This window comes from Camelus ferus, chromosome 13, assembly GCF_009834535.1.
Source record: "Camelus ferus isolate YT-003-E chromosome 13, BCGSAC_Cfer_1.0, whole genome shotgun sequence".
Lineage (NCBI taxonomy): Eukaryota > Metazoa > Chordata > Mammalia > Artiodactyla > Camelidae > Camelus > Camelus ferus.
Window position 1 is genome coordinate 16,092,646 of NC_045708.1, and position 21,822 is coordinate 16,114,467.

Here is a 21,822-nt window from a genome sequence, read left to right on the forward strand (position 1 = left end):
TGCATCTAAACCCTCCCATATAGCCTTCCTCACATATCCCCTCACTTCTCCTCCACTTGCTGGTATGTCATATTAAGGGGTCAAGGACACTGGGAGAATAAAAATGTCTACTGAAATCATTGTACAAGTGTTTCTCTTTGCCCACCTCTGTATGTTTTTTAGGATCATTTCCAACGAGGATATGCCTCAAATTCATCAGAGAAACTTTATAGCCTGTTATGCCAAAGATGACAATCCCATCTGACACCTGTAGATCCAATTTTAACCCCAGTAAACCTACTCCTCATACTTTAATAACCCCCCCTAGAGTTTAATACTTTTATTTTTACTATCCCACACCTTCACTACCTTCCCTGGAACAGGTGTCCAATACCAAGTACTAAACCTGAGGACAAGAATTCCATTTGACTACAAATGTCTCAATTATAGAACTACTGAATCTTTTTTGCACAATTGAACCCATCACACCCCACCCAAAATCACCAACACAACATTTTGAGCATGTTAGATTTTATTAAAAATATTTAACATTGTACAAATATTCCAATACAGTTACGGTACCTGAACACTGTACCAAACGCAAAATTTTTATTAAACTGCTGATTAAATGATCTTGCAAATGTTCCTATTTTAATATTGTTACTGTATGCATATCAGCAATGTAATGTTTGTAGGAGCTTTCAGCTCAATCATAGAAACAGCTTTATAACATAGTACTAAACATCATAATAGGACTCATTAAAGTACAGTTCTGTCTATGTTACTGAATAGGCTAGAGGAGTCCCTTTTGTCCAACCATCATAAATGAGACATCAAGATAAGCAATGTTCATGGGATCCTAACAAAGCTACTACAGAAAATGAAAGCCCTTATTTATATTTGAGGAATTTAAGTTTCCCCCCATAATGGCTTCTTCTTTTCTGGTCACATGAAATGTTATTTTATTGTTAGTGTATAAAAGCCAGTAAGTTTGCACTACATTTTCCTTAACTTACATGAACTCCTCAGCAGTACTTGAGCGTTCCTATTGCTTACTGTAAAACTTCCATATGAGCACATTATTAAGTGCAATCTTTACAACTCCTATACTCCAATCTTTTCCATCACTGATACATGCATAAAATGTGTCAGAAGAGAAACAAGTACCTTAACACAATGATGTAATCACTACAGTTCTTAAAATATGATTTCATTGTAGTGATGTACAGCTAGTCTACAGCAAACTTACAGATAAGAGTTTATATTTATGACACTGACTAGCACATGTTTAATACCCAGGAGATTCTTCCTAGACTGAAACACACAACCAACAAAGGCATAAGAATACTGAGGAGGTTCTCAGGCATGAAAATCCAAAATTATTTTAAATCAGTGCTTATGTTGTATTATAACTATGTTTTATGTAGTACAGTAAAAAATGCCTATTTATTAAATTTAATTTTCTCAATTTATACCTACCATCATGGAATCCCCTACGTATGAGATTTTAATCTTCAGTAATGATCTAAAAATTAACTCTAATTGTACCACTATCTACTAATCCAATCAGCTGACCTGATTTTAGACAAAACACAAGTTGTGGATAGATTTGTGTTTCTGCTATGTTCAAGGTCCGAACATTTCAGCTATGTAATTTCCTCTTGACTCAGTCATCATATCAAGTGTGTCTTTAAATTGAGCCCACTATTGTTCGTCAAATTGCTAAAACTTTTAAGTTTCATTTTACAATGTTAGTATCTCTTTCGAAGATTTTAAAAAATAGTTTCTCCCAGGAAGTGTATAACCTTCTGTTCTATTAACACCTTCCTATTTTTACTAATATTAGTGTACAATAAATACTTCTTAAGGTGCATTATTGCTTATCTACCCAATAAAAATGTAATGTAAATAAGATATGAGGGACTGAAAACACATAAAATAAAGCAAATTTACTGTTTCTCTATGAGACTTTATATTTAGAGTCTATTTTGACCACTTAAAATATACTGAGTACTTCATTATTTCATACTTGAAATAGCAGGCCTTTCCTGCTAATCTACAAATATGATAATAAAAGAGTATGAACATGAAGTACTTATTATATGTTCCTGTTAAGAACAGAATTATCTAATATTAAAGTCTTATTTTTCTACAAGACTGACATAAATGCCCACTTATAGAATATGGGCATTCTCCCACACTTAATGCCCCACTACTAATTAAAAAAAAAAAATAATAGGAAAAAAAAAGTTCTTACCAACAATTCCACTGGTTATCGTCCCCAGCGAACCCCACCTAGCAAGTCGACATCATGACATGTCAGGTCAGGGCAGCCTCAACCTCGCTTCCCTGATAGTCAGGTGATAAAAGGAAGGAGTTAAAACAGGAAAAGTACACTTGCAGATTTCTGGATAACATCTGAAAATGATTAAAAAACAAAACCAAACAAAACAAAAAGCCCAGAGCTTCTGGTAACCTCTAAATAAAAAGTATGTATGAATATGTATTTTAAAGGAAAAAAAAACTTTCTTCTAGAAAGATTAACAGTGACTACTTCCAATTAAATATTTATATTAAATTACTGACCAACATTAAATATGCAATATTTTTAAAGCTTAGTGTTTGTATTTCAAAAATAAGGACTAGTCAACAAACTTCGAATGCAAAAGTTAACATGCCTGGTAGATGGATTTGTTATTCTGGATTCTCTAGTCAGTCACCCAATCCAGTCTTACTCAGAACAACTAAGTTAACAGAAGCTCCCATTCTTAGAGAAACATAAACACACTTATAAATCCAGTGCACTCTTTCTATAAGGCTTTTTCTTAGCTGCTCACTTAAGAGATTCCACATTATAAAGGACAACACTAACATTAACATTCCTTCTATATACTTTGGTTGGTTTTACAAATATGGGATAGCTCAGTACAATAAAATTCTCTTTAGAAGTCTTTATAATTGACAAGTAATAGCCTTATAGCAAGTATTTACTGGAAGGGTTTGGTTTTACAAATAATACACAATTAATAAAACGTAGGTATGATTATCCAAATGGGCAGGAGGCAAATGATGCAATGAGTTTCAAGACTATTATATGGCTTTATGCTAGGAATGGAATTTTACGTCCCTTCTCCTTTGTAACTTAATATATATAATTTATTTTGATGCATGCTGATCTTTTAAAAAAAGAGGGTTCGCCTCCTAAGTCAGACTTCAAAGTCAAATGAGAGAAAAATTATCTACTATCAGAAAGCATTGGGCTTTCTTATGCAGAATAACCCCAATAACTAGGAAAACTGAAAAACAATTGTGCTGAACTCTTTTGCTTAAAAAAAAACTTATTACAGAACCATAGTAACTCAATTTCCACATCAATTGATCAAATAAACTTGGAATTATTAGAAATCTGGCAACTTATTAGAACTTTTTTGCTTTAAAAAAATTAAAACACCATCATATAAATACATACATTTAAGCAACTGCTATAAATGAGTGATCAAATAAAAATTAGCATTCCATTATGGGGAGGGGGCATATTTATATCAAATCTCAGAAGGGCACCTACGAAAAAGTCATCCTCAATATAAAGAAAATATCTTTCCCAACATGCATGTTACTGTAGCAGGCTCTTAAATAAAACCAAATGAATTAGGTTGGGGAACAAAAAGATGGCAGGGGAGCAGGAAAAATCAGATTTCCCAGAACTCATAATTTGCACCTATTAAAAAAAAACCTAACACAAATCTAGAATAAAAACCTCAACTGGTATTTTTCAGGTTTCTACATTAGACTGTTACACTTACTTCTGTGAAAAGCTAAGCTCTGAATCTATCTTCTCTACAGCTACAGCAGTAACTTACAAGAAAATATCAACAAGGGAAAAGCTCTAGAGAGAGTAATGTTTATCAAGTTACATTTGTCTGTTAAATAGCCACAAAAAAACCTATAAAACATTATTAGAGGGAAATCTCTATAGATATATTTTAATTGGTGAGGCAAAATATACTTTGCAATTAAAGGAAAAGATTTTGACATGGAATTCAGATTTCAGTCTTATGTTTTTTGTTAGGGTTTATATTTCAGGGCTGGGGGGGTACATAAATTATTTTTCAGACTAACATCTTATTCCCACTCCTAATTTTGTTCATCAGAATCTTGTAGCTTGTAACATCTACTTTGCAAGAAATAGAAACAATTCAAATTTTATTTGTAGACCCTTTATTCTTTCCAAGAAAAATTAAGGTTTTAAGTCTAATTTAGATTTATGTGAAAATTAAATTTTCGAAGTTTAAAAGCAGCATTTAAAGACTGTTTGGTGTCTTTACCTGCATACATGGGCATAAGAAAAACAATGGAATCTAAGCTTTACCAAATAGATACCCATGTTAATTTGAAACTACTATACAACAGACTATGTAATTCCTTTATAATTTTCCAAAAACATAAAAGGAGTATTAATTAGGCCTATTAACTTACTATGCTACGTAATAGGTGTACTTTTAAAGAGTAAAGATATGTCAACTTTTATCAGCAAGTATTAATTTTCTTACTCAAAATCTAGAAGCCATGAGACCCAAAATATGGTCTGAGCTCACAAGGAATTAAGTGGCTTATAATTTTGAAATCTAATACTGCTGTCATAAGACACCAAAAAAGAAACAAAACACCAAAGTGTGCCCATTTTAGTTATGCTCCAATGCCTTATTTTTAGAATTAAAAAAAATTTTAGACCCACCTAAGAATAATGCGGAGGGAAAATTTTATGGTAATTTGAAAGTGATCCAGACTATTCTGCACTGTAAAGTTTATATTCTTTTGTTCCTCTTATTCTCAAGCAAAAAAGTCATCACAATAAATCGGTTTCTAAAGGAAACAGGGAAATAGATGCTATCACTTGGCTAATGAAGCTTTAGCCATCCAGGTAATAAAAAAATAAAAATGAGAGATACTAACAAGGTCAAAAGTACGACTATTGGATATTTTTAGGCCTCTGTAATAAGGCGTGTTTCTCAAAATAAATTTACATAGTAATAGGAAATTGTATTCCTAAACCAGTAACTAAAGTGGTAGTCACAATCATGTATACTAAAAGTTTACATGAAGTTTAGTCTGCAGTGCAATTGACGCCACAGTACTAACATTTTTTCCTGTTATGTACATTCACTCCAGGTCTTCAGACAACAAATTTCCTTTATAGAAAGAATGTGGGTCAAAATATATTGCAGTCTGCTTCCCCAATCCCATTTTATTTAATGCAAAATACCCAAAGCCTGCAAGAATGTTCAAAGGCCTTTGAATCTGTTGTTATAAAAATCAAGGATAAAATTTCCAAATTAGAAAAGACTATGAGAGAACATCAATGAGGTGCTATTTGGAATAAATACTAGATTTTAGGCTAATCCTCAGTCTGATATCCATGATACATATTGGAATAGACAAGAAATTTTGCATGAATTTGATCACTCACATAGGCAGTTATAGTTTGAAAACAATATTCCTTGCAAGGATTACGAATAAAATAATGTTTTAGGACACAATTGAATTTGAAATAGGTAATGTTTTGAATAGATTTTTGAGTTTTATTGAAATCTTACATGAACAAGAAATTGGAAATACAATCACATCAAAGAACAAATTGTCACGGCTTTGACGTTTAAGCCAAACAAATTTTGTAGGGCAGATTTCAAAAAGGTGTGAAGTTATAACAATTTAAAAACACAGTTAACCTACTTCTAGGAATGCAAAACATACAATCATAGGTTATTTTCAATACAAGAAAACTTAAATTTGTTTGCTTTAATTTCTTAAAACTACTAAGACAAAGCACTAGCTTGTATTTTTATTTACAGCATACTCCATACTCCTATGAAATTTATCCCAAATCCAAAAAATGAAACTGTCCAAAACCAAAGGTTCTGCAAAATCATGATTTAACAATGTGCTCAGCTTGTTTTGAAACTAAAATGAAGCCTGAAACGATAAAAGCATTGTAACCCCCAGAGTAAGGGAACTCTGCAAGCCCAATAATGTCCAAGAGCATTTATGAAAAGAGGAAAAAATAAAAAGACTTGAATATATACACAATAGTGATTTCTTCGGCCCACTACAAATGGCAGCAAACTGCTACTTAAAGATGAAACAGTTAAGCCAATTTTTTTTTTGAAGGATGTAGATCTAGAGCCAATCGTATCTTGCCAGTATCATTTTCAAGCCCTCACTTGTCTATTTCCACTGTTGCCCATAAGTATCCTGATAAAATTCCTGGTTGTCATTATTGTAACCATAGTTACCAGAATAGTCACCACCTTGCTGAAGCGGCTGTTGAGCGATGGGTTGGGACCCCCAGTTCTGTTGGTTGTTGGTCTGACGGCGCTTGGAATCAGGTTGGTTGTACCCGTCTGCCTTTCTCTTGCCTCCTACATTGCCCCCACGGTTGCCCCGAGATCCACGGGAACCACGGCCTCTCTGTTGTTGTGCAGGACCCCCTCTGCCACCCCTAGAGCCTCTTGGTGGTCCCAAAGGTGCCCCCCTCTGTGAATAGCCAGCTCTACCTCTTGGAGGTGGTGCTCCCCGCCCCCGTGGTGGTGGTGGAGCACCTCGCCCTCCCCTTCCTCCTCCTCTTCCTCTTACTGCATAGCCATCATCATAGCCGTAGTAGGGATCTTCATAGCCTCCACGATAGTCGTGATAATCATAACCATAGTAATCATCATAGTAATCTTCATAGCCATAGTAATCTGGAGGGTAGCCATATCCACCTCTCCCCCCACCACGACCCCGACCTCTAATTGGAGGTGGCATGCGAGGAGGAGGGTGATAGTAATAATCTTCATACCTAGCAACGAAGGGAAGGGAGAAAAGAAAAAACAAATTAGTTTGCTTCAAGACTCTTTCCTGACTTTTTTTTTTTATTAACCTGACTTCTATTGTCAAGTTAGTCTCTGTTCAAAGATGTATTTACTGAAATGTAGACTCACGCAGTGCTTCTGGAGGCCTGTCTAGCAGCTTGGCGCTCTTTCCTTTTCTTGTCTGGTGGCTTGGCTAAGACTATTTCAATTTCTTCCCCTTCTATTTCTTTGCCGTTCATTTCATCCATGGCCTATACAAAACAAGAAAATAAGTTTATTTTACAAATACAGTACTTTAAACGTAACAAACGTTATCTGTGCCATTCAATAGACCCGATAAACAATTTACTTCACAGCTACTTTAATTTGCAGAAGATGAATACAGCCACCAACTAAAAAAAAAAAAAAAAAAAAAACACAAAGAAAGTACTTGTTTCCCTCAATATTATTTTCTCATGTGTACATTATATTGAGAACAAAATTGATGTCTTAGTATTATATTTAAAAAGATAAAAGAACTGCCAGAGAGCTGCCTATTGCTGCTCCTTAATTCCAACTAGCTCCTCCAAACTTAGCCACACCAAAGCAGCAAATTCACGGCCGGAAAAAGTGCCAGTATTAACAAACTTCGCAGGATTCAAATTTTTAAATAAACACGTGGCATTCAACATGTAGGTCTTAAACTTTTCTTCCGTAAGATTTTTTAAGAATTTGAAGCACAAATGAGGTTATCAGTGAAATTCAACAAGGTACTGATACCCCACCACCCCCTGCCCAATAAAAGCCTAGGTTTCTCCCACAGTATTTAACCTGGAACATACCTTGTCTGAACAGTTAAAAGCAGAGCCAAGAAAAGGCCTGGATTAATGAAGACTCCAAAATCAAAAGCATTCTAGGCTCTAGTCTTTTATTCATGTTGTTCCACCCAATAGCCTCTGCTGCACTTACTTCAGGTAACTCAACAACAAAGTATCACTTCCTCATTATAGCTTTTGTTTCCCTATACAACCTTTTCCTCTCTGGACATACATAATAAAATGCTCTATCCATAAAGAATACTTAGTGATTCTCAAGTATCTAGACACAGATTAAATCAGCATCCTCCTCAAACTAGTTTTCCATTCCTTTACCACCTTAGCTTTCGGCTGCTTCAACTCAAGCAACTAAATGACTCTACAACAGCTTCCTGGTATTAAACAAAAGAATGGCGCATCTGTCTGCTCTCTCCTCTGGCCATCCTCTGATTTCCAGTTGCCAAGCTAGAAATTTTGTAATTTCACAGACTTCTTTGCCAAACCACCCTTGAAAATTATTTTCAATTACAGACAACTGGTTATTTAATACCAATTGAATCAAAAGGAATATTTAGAAGTTACAAATTTATTAGTTATCTGTCTTTCACACCATTGGCAATTCAGAAGCCAAACATTAGATTCTATATAAAGCTGTGAATTTTATAAGCAATACTATCTCACTAATCAGCTTCCATTAAAAAGCAAACCAATAAACTCTATCTAGTCAAAGATTCTATAAGGCACATTCTAAAGCAGTACCCTGGGCAAGAAACAAAAACCGCTAAAATGAGAGGTGGCACCATTTCACTAACAGAGCATGTAGAAGAATAATCAAGTACCACGTCTGAGTCACCAAGAATTTTGGATCCATCGCCCCAATTACATAAAAAAGCTTTTATTAGGGTTTTGTCCCTGCCCCTTCCCCCAGAAAGGAGACAAGAACAATAAGAAACCGGAAATTTCACCTGTCAAAGATGGTGTTGATCCCTATCAACAGAAAGCAGCAGAGTATTCAGGTTTTATGTTCTACATACCACATGAAAATACTTTTTTTCATATTTCTCATAACTATCCTCAAGGAGTAAATCAACTATTATATGCAAGAAGTATTTCTAAGAACTATCGAAACCAGCAAAACAGTCAATATATGAGGATTCTAAAATGACTAAAGAAAAGCAAAATTATGAAGAACTAACCATCCCTTCAGAACACATCTAAGTGAATTAAATGTGCTGTACTAGGTAGGAAATCATGTACACATCTGTTTCTTTTATAGGTCCAGAACCTAAGGTAAAGAAAGTAGTTACAATACATTCATTCATTACCGTTTTAGTATTTATAGCAGCTAATTACTATTCATAACATCTCCAAGATATTGTGCTATCAAACCTTAGGCTTACAAAAACAATACAGAGATTAAAAATAACTTGCTTGAGATCACAAACCCAGTTAGTAATAATCAGGCTTTGAAATATGGAGTCTTACCTGTTACACTACTACTACTTCATAGGGATTATTAAAATAAAGTTCCAGAGTTCAGTGAAAGCTGAAAACCAATTTTATTTGTTTTCAAAGTAATTTTATATGTTTAGCAAGTTTCAACAAGAAAATCCAAATTTCAAGAAACAAAATTTCAAAATTTCTACCTTAACAGCTGCTCCTCTGTCTTCAAAATGGACAAATGCATAATCTTTCAACTTTTTCACTCTTTCAAGTTTTCCAAATTCAGAAAATGACTTTTCCAATATTTCTTCTGTCACTGTAGTAGCCAAGTTTCTCACAAACAAAACTTTCACCTAATACAACAATTATACAAAACTGTCATTGGTTACTTAATTTTAGCTGAAGTCTTGGAGTATTTCTTCTAACTTCATGGCATAGGCTTTTATTCTCGAAAATATTAAGTGCTAAAAGTGCTATCATAGAAAGTATGAAAACTACTAACAAAATGATTCTATTAGTTACCAATTTATATAAAGTATCAGTTCATTCTCTCACCATGTCATTAAAGTAGCTAATACTATGAACAGGACCTTCAAGGAACCAAAATATAATTATTACTAATATACAAATTTAACATGGTCCATAAGTCTCCCCTAAAACAATAAATTTTTATGTTTTCTTCCCCCTAGAACTGGATGAGCTGATTCTAAAGTTCTTATGAAAAAATAAACAAGCAAGAATAGCCAGGGAAAAATAAGAACAAAGTTTAGAGATGAACCCTACCAGATATAACAAATTATCAATTCAATGCTTAAATCATTTAATCAGTGTAGTGTTAATCTGGATAGAGATGAAAGTTGGATCCATACCTCACACTATACACTGGGATTAAACTCCAAACAGAAAAAAAAACTTACAAGGGGGGAGAGGATGTTAAAAGTATTAGACGAAAATAAGGGTAATTCCTTTATGTAATACTGCACTAGAGAAGGCTCTGTGACTTAAAATCTATAAACTACAAAAGACTGAAAAATTCTACTAAAAATAAATGATTTCTGCATGGCAAAGAATACCATGAGCAAAGTCAAAAAATGAACAACTTATATCACAAAGAGTTGAATCTCTCTTTCATATCAGAGCTCCAGAAAATAAGAAAAAGATCAACAGAAAAACTGAACAGAAAGATAGGCAAAATTCACGAATACATGGTTCATACAAACAGAAAGATAGGCAAAATTCACGAATACATGGTTCATACAAAAACACAAATGGTCCTTAAATGCATAAAAAATTTAAACTCATGCATAGGAAACAAAAGCAAATCATACACAACATTGTAAAATGATTATAAATCAATAAAAAATGTTTAAAAAAAAGTCAAATCAAACACTAAAAAAAAAAAGCAAATCATAGTAACAGCTTTGAGGTACTATTAGTTATGAGATTCAGCAAAGAAGTTTAACCATATACTATTTTGACAAGGATGAGGAACACAGATCTCTTGTATTTTGCTGCTGGGGAGGGTAAAATTGTACACCTCCTAACAAAGGGGAATATGATCATTATCTTAATAATTACCAATGCATTTACCCTTCAGCCCACAATTCTATCCCTAAGAATCTATCCTACAGATATATTTGCATTTGTATTATTAACTGAAATAATATAAGCTTACTCATTACAGTATTACAGTAACAAAAGATTAGAAACATCCAATGTCCAACTGGTTGAATATACTATGGTACATCTACAGAATAAAAAATTACGTAGTCATTAAAAAATGAGGAAGAGCTCTAAGAGCTGATATTAAAAAAAAAAAAAAAAGCCAGGATATATGTTGCTAAGACATTTTTTCCTATTTTTATATCTCCGAAATAGGAATCCAATTTATAGTCAATGTGACAGACAAGCACTTGCCATAGTTTAATTGGCAGCATTTTACAGTTTCTTGGTGGTACGTAAAATAATAGTATACACTTCCTTATAGCTGATGAAATATGATGATGAATAAAGCAAACAAAATCACTAGATACAGGATACCACTAACCATTTGTAAAAAGTAGAGAAAGAAAGAATATATACTCATATTTGCCTGTATTTACCTAAGGAAGCACTAAAAGGATAAGCCAGAGATCACTAAAACTGGGTATCTATAGGGGACAAGGGGGATATGGCAGATGTGGCTAGGGATGACGTGGGACTTCTCTGTCTGTACCTTTCTACATAATTTTAATGTGTGAACTAAGGAAATGTATCACCCATCGAAACAAAAAAATTAACAAACCCAATGAACACACTGTTGACTCAGATAAAGGGCTATCTGAGTAAAAAGGATTTGGGGATTAGACACTAATTTAAGAGGAGAAAAACAATCTAAAGTTTTCCACCTCTACCTTTACTGTTTTCCCCAATGTTGTCATATTGAGATCTAGCTCTACACTAGACAGGTCTAGACTGGCTTATTTACATTTTTTAAAACTCAACATGGATCTTTTATTCTTTTCTGAGGTGAAACCAAAGCATACTATATAAAAATTACTATTTGAAATTGTGTTTAAAATGTTGAATAAAGAAAGTCCCTTTAAGAAAGATATATTCAGGTTCTTTGGTTCTGGTTGATTATAAAACTGAACCAACCTGGCAACAAATCTTCAATGAATGGTAACACTTGACAGAGTGAAGCACCAGCAGAACTTTACTGGGTAAACTCCCCACTTCTCAACTCCCAAAATGAAAACAATAACGGAGTATTATTCAATGACGTTTATCCAATCAGTATGGTTCAAGTTTATAGAGGCCTCCCTTTCATTCTGAAACTTGTTTTTCATCCAGGAAGAATGGTTACTAGAATAAAATCTTTAAGTTTTCTAACCTTATAAAAAGATTTAGGATGAATTTCAATCTGAGAGGCTACCAGAGGTATGTGAAAAGTGGTAGATAAGCTAATTACCAGCTATACTTCAGATCTTCTGGGGACGTCATTTCCCTCTTAATCTATAATGTTATTTTAAAAATGTTTTTATAGGAAATGAAATATAGGCTACAGTCAGTTTCTACAAGGTAGATTCAAGTTATAAGGGATCTTGCAAATAGATTTATCCAACCCCAGTATAATAGATAACATCCAAATTCGTAAGTTTTTTTTAACATTTTTTATAGATTTATAATCATTTTACAATTTTTTTAAATATTTTTTTACCGAATTCGTAAGTCTGAAGGCACAATTGTATTAGGAAAATAAACAAGTGGGATTAAAATCAAGCTAGTAATAAATAAAAATTTAAAATAAGGGCTATTTCGATTCCTAGTTCCCTTCCTTGACATCCATCTACTCAAGGATTATGAGTAAAAGATAGTACACAGCATTCTGAGTCTCTGGATCGTTCTCAGTGGATCTTCTTTGCTTAATTCAAAATGTTTTTCTTTACAAAAACTTTATCATGCTAGTATTAACCGGGGCTCTCCTCCAAACTAATCAAAAGTGAGGACTGCCCCCTCAGAACCTGTAATAAAAAGCCTGAGGAAAAAGACTTTTCAGTCCAGAATAATCCAACCACTAATTCATGGCCATCCAGAGTTGCTGCCACCCTGACAAGGGAAAAGACAGACACCAAAATACTCAAAAACTCACTAAAACAGCAAAGATGCAACTGTGAAGTGTCCCTTCAATCTCAGGAGTCACCTAGATGAAAGCCTGAGAACCAGGACTTATGGAACCATCCTTTCCCAGGCAAAGATCTTGGCAATGCAAGTTTAGGGCTTCGGAGGAAACTGAGGGCCCTCCACAGGATTTGCCATGCGCATTTTGCCACTATGGCCTAACAACAAACATGATAACCATTTGTCATTCTTCATGGAGACAATACTCTAAGGGAGAATGATCATTAAAAAAGAAAAGCTTTAAAAAATAAAAAGGACAGTTAGCTATAAATCTAAATAAATTATAATTTATGGCCATGTAATAAAAGTCACAGTATGTCAATGAATATTATAATTAATAATCTTCAAAACATTCTCTCTTTATTCAATAAGACCTTGTCTTTTTTCTTTAATTTTTTTAACCTTTGTATCCCTCTTAGTGCCTAAGCACTAAACAAACTCTTAATACATACAGAATACTTAATTGAAGGGATTTCATATCAGTTCCTTTTACACATTTAAGCTGCAGAAAATGGAATGGTTAATGGAAATTCCTAGACACCAACACAAGCTGTTAAATTTGGTATGAAAGCAACTCCGTGCCTAAATAGTTAAGATCAAGAGCTACAATTTGTATTTACTATATAAAATACTATATGAAAAATTTGGCCTTTATTCTGAGTACAAAATTTTAAATGATAACTGCACCCCCATTCCAAGCAATTGCATTTACCTTAGCCATGACTTCTGGATCTGGTTCTTCCACAGGGTCAGCCCATTCAACTGTAACTACATTTCCCCATACTTTTACTTTTCCACTCATCAGCCGGCGTCTGGCTTGTGCTGCTGACTTGTGATCCTCATATTCAAGGAAGCAGAACCCCCGATTCTTCTTTTTGTCATCGGGTTGATGATAGAGAATAACGTCCACCAAACCCTCTGTTAAACCAACAGCCAGATATATAAGCCAAAAGCATCCACCACACATCTAGCTATTAGGTAGACCTAAATCCACTTGCTGAAGAGCAAAAAATAACTGACGAAGCCTCAAAATGATTCGCTAATTACCTAGTAGACAATTAAATTAGCATTATTAGATATGGAGTTTGGGACAGTATTTTTAATTTTAGGGGTCCTGAAGGTACAGCCATAAACAAGTCCAACTACTGTATTCTGACATAACATTCTACAATGTTTTAGAGTGTTTGATGTAACATGACCTTAAAATTTATTGAAAATATTACCAAGGAACTTAAAAATCAAATTATTAATATAAATCCAAGAGAACTAACACTCAACAACTAATCATGACCAAAAATCATCCCTGAATCTAACTTTTTAAAACTTACTATTTTTACCAAGAATAAAAATAACTGCTTAAAATTGGTATACCTCTGGTTTTAGTCCTGTACCCTCATCTTTCCCTTTATGTTCTTTTTAGGTAGTACCTACTTTTAAAGAGTGTTTAGATTTTATTTCTAGACTAGACTTTTCAAATTTAACATGTCCAAAACTGTACCATCACTCCCAAAATCTGTCTTCTCTAGACTTCCCTATCTAATAAACAGTACCATCACCCAGGTTCTCAAGCCAGAAACTGAGGACTCATTCTTTATTTATTCCTTTCCCTCATCTCCCTTATACAATTCCAAGCCCATCTACTTCTTTCCATTACCATCTGGTACTACTATAGTCCAATCTTCTCTTTGAACTGCTATGACAGTCTCAATTAATTTACTAGTTTCTATTCTTAACTCCTCTAAGGCATTATCCTATAAACATGAAACAGATGTTATTCCCTGCTTAAGACCTTCAAATACACTATAAATACGATAAAATCCAAACTCCTTAAATGGTCTACAGAAGCCCTGTCTACCTCCTCTCATGTAATTCTACCCCAAATTCTACCTTTTAACAACACCAGCCTTCTATCAAATACTTCAATACAGCAAATTCATTCTTGTCTCACAGTCTTGGCACATGCTGCTTTCTTGAAATGCACATCCCTTTCCTCTCTGTATGCTATATCTCCTCATGGCTCATGTCTTGGATGAAATGTCATCTTACCAGGAAAGCCTTCCTTGACCATCAAAAACAGGGATAACAGTTACTCTCTAGCTAAATATCCTTTATTCCCTCTTCACAGCACTTACCACAATGTGTAAATATTTCTTAATTTTTTTCTTATCTCCTTTAGCAGAATGTAAACTCTTACAAGGGCAGAGAATAGATCACCCTTATTCACCACTGTATCCCAGCACATAGCACAATGCCAGCAATTAGCAGGCAGTGGATAAATACTTGCTGAAGGCATAAATAAATGGATACAAAATCAGAAGGGAGTTAGTGAGTAATAAACTGATAAGGTCAAAGAACTGTGCCATTAGGGGCATATGACCAACACAATTATGACAAACAGTGACAGTGGTTACAAAGTGGGATGCTAGCAGTCAAGACTTCAGTGTGTAGAATTTCTGGCAGCAAGACAATGTGCTCTGGATGTGGGAGAGCTGAAGCAAAGGACTGGAGATCAGGTGGTCATAAAACTAGGCTAGGGTATTGGATGGTTCATTCATATAGATGTTAAAAGTACTAAAAATAAGTCAATTTAGGGCAGAAGAGAAAGACTGTGAGCCAGGAGCAATCTTCAATTAATGAAAGACTGAAACCAGAAGAGCAATAGATAACAGCTTGAAGGAAGGGGAAAGGACTGTGTGTCTGTGGTATGCCCAGATGGCAAAAATGTAAAGAACAGTGGTTTTCACATGGGGAAATAATGGTCTAAAAGTGTTTTTTAAACTGCAGCTAGCATTAGTGGGTCTCCATCAACACTTTAAAAAATGAAATAGAACAGGAATATCGAACTAAAATTATATGTAACAAGCAAAAGTATAATTCTGTTAAAATTTCCCCCAGTTATTTATTATATCTATATATAGACTTGTGATATAAAATGTTCTTCTCAACCAATTCCATGGATTTAGAATTGGAAATTTCGAAAAAAATCTGACCTAGACATGGTAAAAGGAAAAAAGAGGATAAGAACTCTCATCCTCTTGGCCCTAAAGCACACTGAATGTCAGAGAGGAAAAGTCTTCACTTGAGGGCTACAGCAAAGGCTCTGGCCAAAGCCAAGGTTCAATTAAGGCAAAGAAGTGAAGGGGACATTCCAAGAAATTGAAGACATGAGGGAAGTTGCTTAGTCCAAGCCACTAAAAAGCAGAAAGGAGGCAAATTCAGACACTGAATAGATACCTGAACTCTTAGATTAAGATACACCTCCTTTATTTGCACTTATAAATAGTACCACAGATTTCCCAAAACTAATTTCTAAATACATTTTTGTTTTACCTGTGACTTTACTGAATTCTTCCAGAATGTTTTCTTTAGTCTTATTCTTCGGAATTGATCCAACAAAAAGCCTGTTGTTTGCCACAGAAATGCACACTCCAAGGTGTTTACCAGGGCGAATTTCATAGCTGTCACACTGAAAGGAAGAGAAGAACCAGACACCCCACAACCACCCCAAACTCAGAACAACTGATCTCAATCTAAAAAATTTAACAATTTAAGGTCAAACATTCCTTGCTTCATGAACTCACTGATTCCCTCATGCTTGCCCTAATATAAAATGCATATTTTTAAACTTGTTGCAGCCTCTTTAGTTTGGTTTTGTTTACCTTTACTGTTCCACTATACATAAATGGCTGAGTTATTTATTTTTAAAAAGATCTTATTTCATATTTCAGTCTTATCTATCTGAAAATTTTTTCCAGAGAATTTCAGAAAAAAATACCTGAGACTGACAATTCAGGGCCTTCAGAGATGAAATCAGATATAGATAAGCCATAGACAAAATAACAATATATAAAGAGTAACAAGCATGTTTAATCAATGCAAAAGAAATTTAGAAGAATTTCACATTCTACACAAAACAGAATCCTGAAACTTTAAACTGCATATCAAACACAGTACTTTCAAAATTATATATTTCATAAAAATATTTTATTTAAATAGCTCTGTGATGATTTCCTTGATAAACTTTACCTTCTTGTGCTTTAATATTACTTACCCATTACTTTACTAAAAGATATGTAATTATTAAGAAAAAAAAATCCGTATGTTGCCAGAAACAAGGAAATAAAACTCTGAAAACTTCTCAGTATTACATAAGCAAACTAGAAGGAAAAGTCCATAATAAAAACTAAAAGCTGGGTCAAGTTAGAAGTAGAACTAGTTTAGAAGCAACAGATGAAATCAGAAGCCTTGGTGAAAGAGATTACCATTCTAGAAGAACCAGAACTAGACTAACCGAGGCTTTTAGCAGTCTGGCAAAAGAATATGCGAAAAAACAATGATACTGTTATTCTGAGTTACTTAGATGGTTGTATCTTAATACAATATGAGTGAAGATATACTTAATTTGCATAATTTAACTACTACTACCACTGAAATAAGTACAAAGGGCAAAAGGCCCTACAGAAAGTAAATTACTAGAAGATTGGTTACAAAATAGTAGAAAAAGAAAGATTAAAGACAGAGAGGACTAGAGGACCTGGAAACAAAAAGAAAAGAACAAGAATATACTTAGAAAATAAACTGTATGATTAGGCCATGACAAAAACAAAGCAGATTCACACCCATTTCCTGAATTGTGTCTAAAAGTCACTGTCGCCCAGCTATGTTCCCTAGAACCCAACTCAGACTTCATCACTCATTAAGAATCCTACCCTAAAGTTTAACCGCAAGAACTGACATTTTGTCTAAGATCAAAAGAGAGAGCTGCAGAAGACAAATATTCAAATGAAACTTTAGATACTAATCACTCTAATGAATAACTTCTTAGAATTATGGGAGACTTTCTCTAACACCTTATTTCTTGGGTATTTTCATTTCTTTTTCACTTTTATAGTCAGGAAAAAAAGAGCAACAGTCACATGCCAACTAAGTCAATATAAAAACATTCAAAGCAAAAATTAAACAGTGAAACAATGTTAGATGCAAACATTTTTAATTGAGGTATTTCTCTGAAATAATGACTTGCTGGACAGTGGGCATTTGTTTATCACATACCAGTTTAACAGCTTCCTGTGCAGCTTCCTTTCCACAGAAGGTGATAAATGCATACCCTCTGTTCTGACCAGACAGAGGATCCATCATAAGACGGAGATCCCAAATAGGACCAGCCTTTTCAAAAAGGGGCACCAACTCATCCTCATATAAATCTCTCGGTATTTTACCTACAAAAACCTGAAAAAAAATCTCTGTGTTATAATCCCAATGTAAGCATTTGATTTTAGCACCATTAAGCCTAACTGTCCCCTTTTTTTAAGGGGTGGGGACACAAAGATGGTTAGAAGAAATGGGGACAATTTGAATCTTGTGAAGCTAACCCTAGTTTTTATTATAATGACCTTAGGGGCATTAACACAGAATATTCTATATTGAAAAATGGAAACTGATTAATGTACAAAACATAAACTAACAACTCTAAATTTTGAATGTTTATAATTTGTCTTTTTCTCACAAAAAGACAGGATAAAAGGCATGTATAAATCTTCATGGAAGTATTTCTGCATTTTACAGACACAATAATTGAATAAAAGATTGATAAGGTCTCCAAGTTTTTTTTTTTACTCTGAAATCTTTACTACTTAAAACTTCAATTCAACCTACCCCCTTCTCAGAATATTACATTTTAAGGTATGAAAAACTCTTCATCATCTGAAGATCTTGTGTTCTATCTTAGTTAAAATTTATGTAAGAGTTAAATTGTAATAATGAATTAGAATTAAACAATCAGAAACACTTTCAGTATACATTTACTATCAGTCCACAATTTTCAAGTTCCACCATGTCAGCAACACTGAAAACAATTTTTTGTTAAAACATTTACAATCCATACACAAAGTCTTGAGAAGAAAATCAGAGTTAGCATGAGATCAACTTTCTAGTGAAACTCATCTACGTCAACATTTTCATATTCTGAAAAATGACCCGAATAACATAATAACAGCGATGCAAAAGATGCCAAAATTATTATTGGAGATTAAGTTTCTGGTGTTAAGCTCTGGTGTAACAACAGTTGTGCTATCTTAAGATAATTCTTTTCAAAATAATCAGTTTCATCTTCCCTGCTATCTGGTAAAACATGAGGTCTTTCGATTCTCCAGCATGATTCTCACACAACAGTTATTCTAATTTTTCTACCTCCTGAAAAGTCTCCAATCCTCATTCAAAAAAATCTCATCTAAGGAGATCACCTGAAAAGTCATTGGTTACTTAATATTCCTTCCTCTAGGCCTTAAAAACTTGTCTCAACATCTATTTTCACTTCTTTCCTTTACACCTCAGAGAGAGATTTACTTCCTTTCCAAGGAAAGATTAGCTCCTTAACCCTAATAAATAAGCCCATTTCTTCTCATTCTTCTGGAAATAATCATAAACTTTTATTTTTTCAACTGCTTATTTTGCTCAGGACATTCCTTCCTTCCCACTGGTTCCTCCCTCTATCTTCAAACATAGCAAATCACTTCCCATAACAAAATAAAAATACAAAGCAAAATCCCTTCTTTAGCCTGTATCTTTCCTTTCACATATAAATGCTTTAAACACATGACCCACATCTGTTTTATTTCACTCACGTAGTTATTTTTTTCAACACATCTACTATATGCTTAGTACTATGCAGCTAAGAGAAGTATGAATAAGACACCTAAGGTATCATCTGAGTGATTTCCCTACAGAACCATCTTTCTAATGAAAGTACACTCTGAAAAGCACTTGGTTATCTATGCTCTCTTTAACTCTAAAAATTGGCTGCTTCTTCTAACACTAAACTGTGTGCCGAAATGTCACTAATGGACTTCTAAGGACCAAAATGAAAACTCTTTCCTTCCTCAGTCTCATCATTCTTCCCTTCTCAACAAGTGTTACACTAGTGATGCTACCTTCTGAAAATTCTCTTCCCTTAAGGTTTCAGAACTCTCTATAACCTGGTCTTCTTACCTTGAATTACTCCTCTATCCTCTCCATGGTGATTCTTCCATCCATCTAATAATAGTCTGTGTGTTTCCCAAAGTTATGGCTCTATTTCCCATTCTTCATGTATTTTCATCACTTTTAAGGATCATATCCATTCCCACAGCCCACAACTCTACAGTCATCTCCCAGTACACCCCATACATCCCAAGACCTAATTCTTTATCTCCAACTACCTATAAACATTTCCTCTTGGCAGTCCTGATTTTACCTCAATCATCAATAAGCCATGCCAATTGGGGGGGGGGGCGGTAATTAGGTTTTTATTTATTTATTTTTAGTGGAAGTACTGGGGATTGAACCCAGGACCTTGTGCCTGCTAGGCATACACTCTACCACTGAGCAATACCCTCCTCCCTTTAATTTTTGTTTTTAAACATATATGTATGTATAGAAAAGGATGACTGTATCAGAATATTAAAAGTGGTTATGAATGCATGGAAAAAACTACTCTATTTTCCTTATTACATTTTCTAAATACTTTACAATAAAGATGTAATATATAATGCTACCGATAACAGCTCCCTCCCTACTCATAGAACCTGTCCAAACCTTTGACTCATGTGCCATGTATTCTTTCTAGAGACACAGTGAACACCACAGATGGGTCTAGCCATTCATGAAGCTTATGCTCTGATAGAGACAAATTTAAGAGATAAACAATATAATTCCAGGAGATATTAAAAGCTAAGAAAAACAAAAGCAAAGAAAAGGGATAAATGAAGAAGAGATTGTATTTTAATTAGAAGGACCTCCTTGGGGAGGCAAATTCAAACTGAGGCTTACTTGAGAAAATAAGGTAAAACTCTGAAGAAACAGTATTCCAAGGTGATGGAACAAGTACAAAAAGATGGAGCACAACTGACATATCTGAAGAACAGCAAAGATGCCAGTGGTTGAAGTAAAAGCTTCACACAAGAGGCAGTGAAGGGAAAGAGAGAATGGGGCCAGATTAAGTTAAACCATGGCTAGAAGTTTGCATTTTATTCCAAATGTGTTGGGAAGACAGAGGATCTTGAACAGACAAGTAACTTAGGTTCTAAAAGGAATATTCTGGCAGCTGGATAGAAAGTGGACTGTATAGAGAAACAGGCTGACCAGTCAGGTTAACAGGGCAATTCAGGCAAGGGATGGTGAAGGCTTGATGTAGTAGGGTGATAGTTTGAAAATAGGGAGAATGTGAAAAACAGTGAGTTTTAAGTTATGCTGGATTCAAATCTACCTTTTAGTTACCTTGAGCAAGTTTCTAAACCAGAGTCTCAATATCCTCATTTGGGAATAACATCAACAAGAGGGTTCAATTTCCATGTGACCAAAGAGCCCACATCCTGTTCCTCATTTTATTCCCAGGATTGAACACAGTGCCAGGAACATAATAGCTGCTCATCTTTGAATGAACTTATGAATGAGTATGTACCTCATGCTGTAACTTATGTGCTAGATCCCATTCCTTCTTTCCTACTCAAGGACACTTGGTCCAGTAACAATTTTATCATCAATTTCCCCTTCATACATGGATCATTTCTATCAGCACATAAGTATGTTATAATTTCTCCCTTAAAATTTAAGTTAGAACCAAAATATATCTTGACTATAACATCTTCCAGCTATTGTCCCATTTCTCTGCTATCCTTTGTAGCAAAATTGCTCAAAAGAGCTATACATACTTGGTGCTTCAAATTCCTCATTTCCTAGTCTCTTGAATCTTCTCCAAATTTGGCTTTTACCACCATTCTAGTCAAAGTCACTAATGACATCCACGTTGCCATAATCAAGTATCAATTTTTAGCCCTCACCTTACTTGGGAAATTTGGTATAATTGACCATTCTTCCTTCACTTGACTTCTGGGACACCACACTCCTGGTTTTTCTACTTCATTGGCTTTTTCTACTCAGTCCCCATTGCCAGTTCCTTCTCATCCCCCCAAACTCTAAATGTTGAAGAGCTGCAGGAATCAGATCTTAGACCTTTTCTCTAGCACACACACTTCCACGGTGACAACAACTGAACTCATGGTTTTTAAATACTATCTAATGCTTATGTTTCCCATATTTATAATTTCCAGCTAGAACTCTTC

The 21,822-nt window shown here is 34.4% G+C and overlaps 1 protein-coding gene across 5 annotated transcripts in view; it reads right to left on the reverse strand.

Moving 5' to 3' along the window:
• Positions 1–493: 493 nt before the first annotated feature.
• HNRNPR (heterogeneous nuclear ribonucleoprotein R) overlaps positions 494–21,822 on the reverse strand; it is a 35,588-nt gene continuing 14,259 nt past the window's right edge. For 3 of the 5 annotated variants that reach the window (XM_032495437.1, XM_032495434.1, XM_032495435.1), the window contains 6 exons: positions 17,777–17,953; positions 16,055–16,190; positions 13,437–13,651; positions 9,268–9,417; positions 6,957–7,078; positions 494–6,814 (listed from right to left, as the gene is read on the reverse strand). In XM_032495437.1, coding sequence (XP_032351328.1) covers positions 6,202–6,814; positions 6,957–7,078; positions 9,268–9,417; positions 13,437–13,651; positions 16,055–16,190; positions 17,777–17,953 — 1,413 coding nt within the window. In that variant the 3' untranslated portion in view covers positions 494–6,201. The remainder of the gene's footprint in view (positions 6,815–6,956; positions 7,079–9,267; positions 9,418–13,436; positions 13,652–16,054; positions 16,191–17,776; positions 17,954–21,822) is intronic. The other 2 variants (XM_032495438.1, XM_032495436.1) reach the window with 1 other exon arrangement.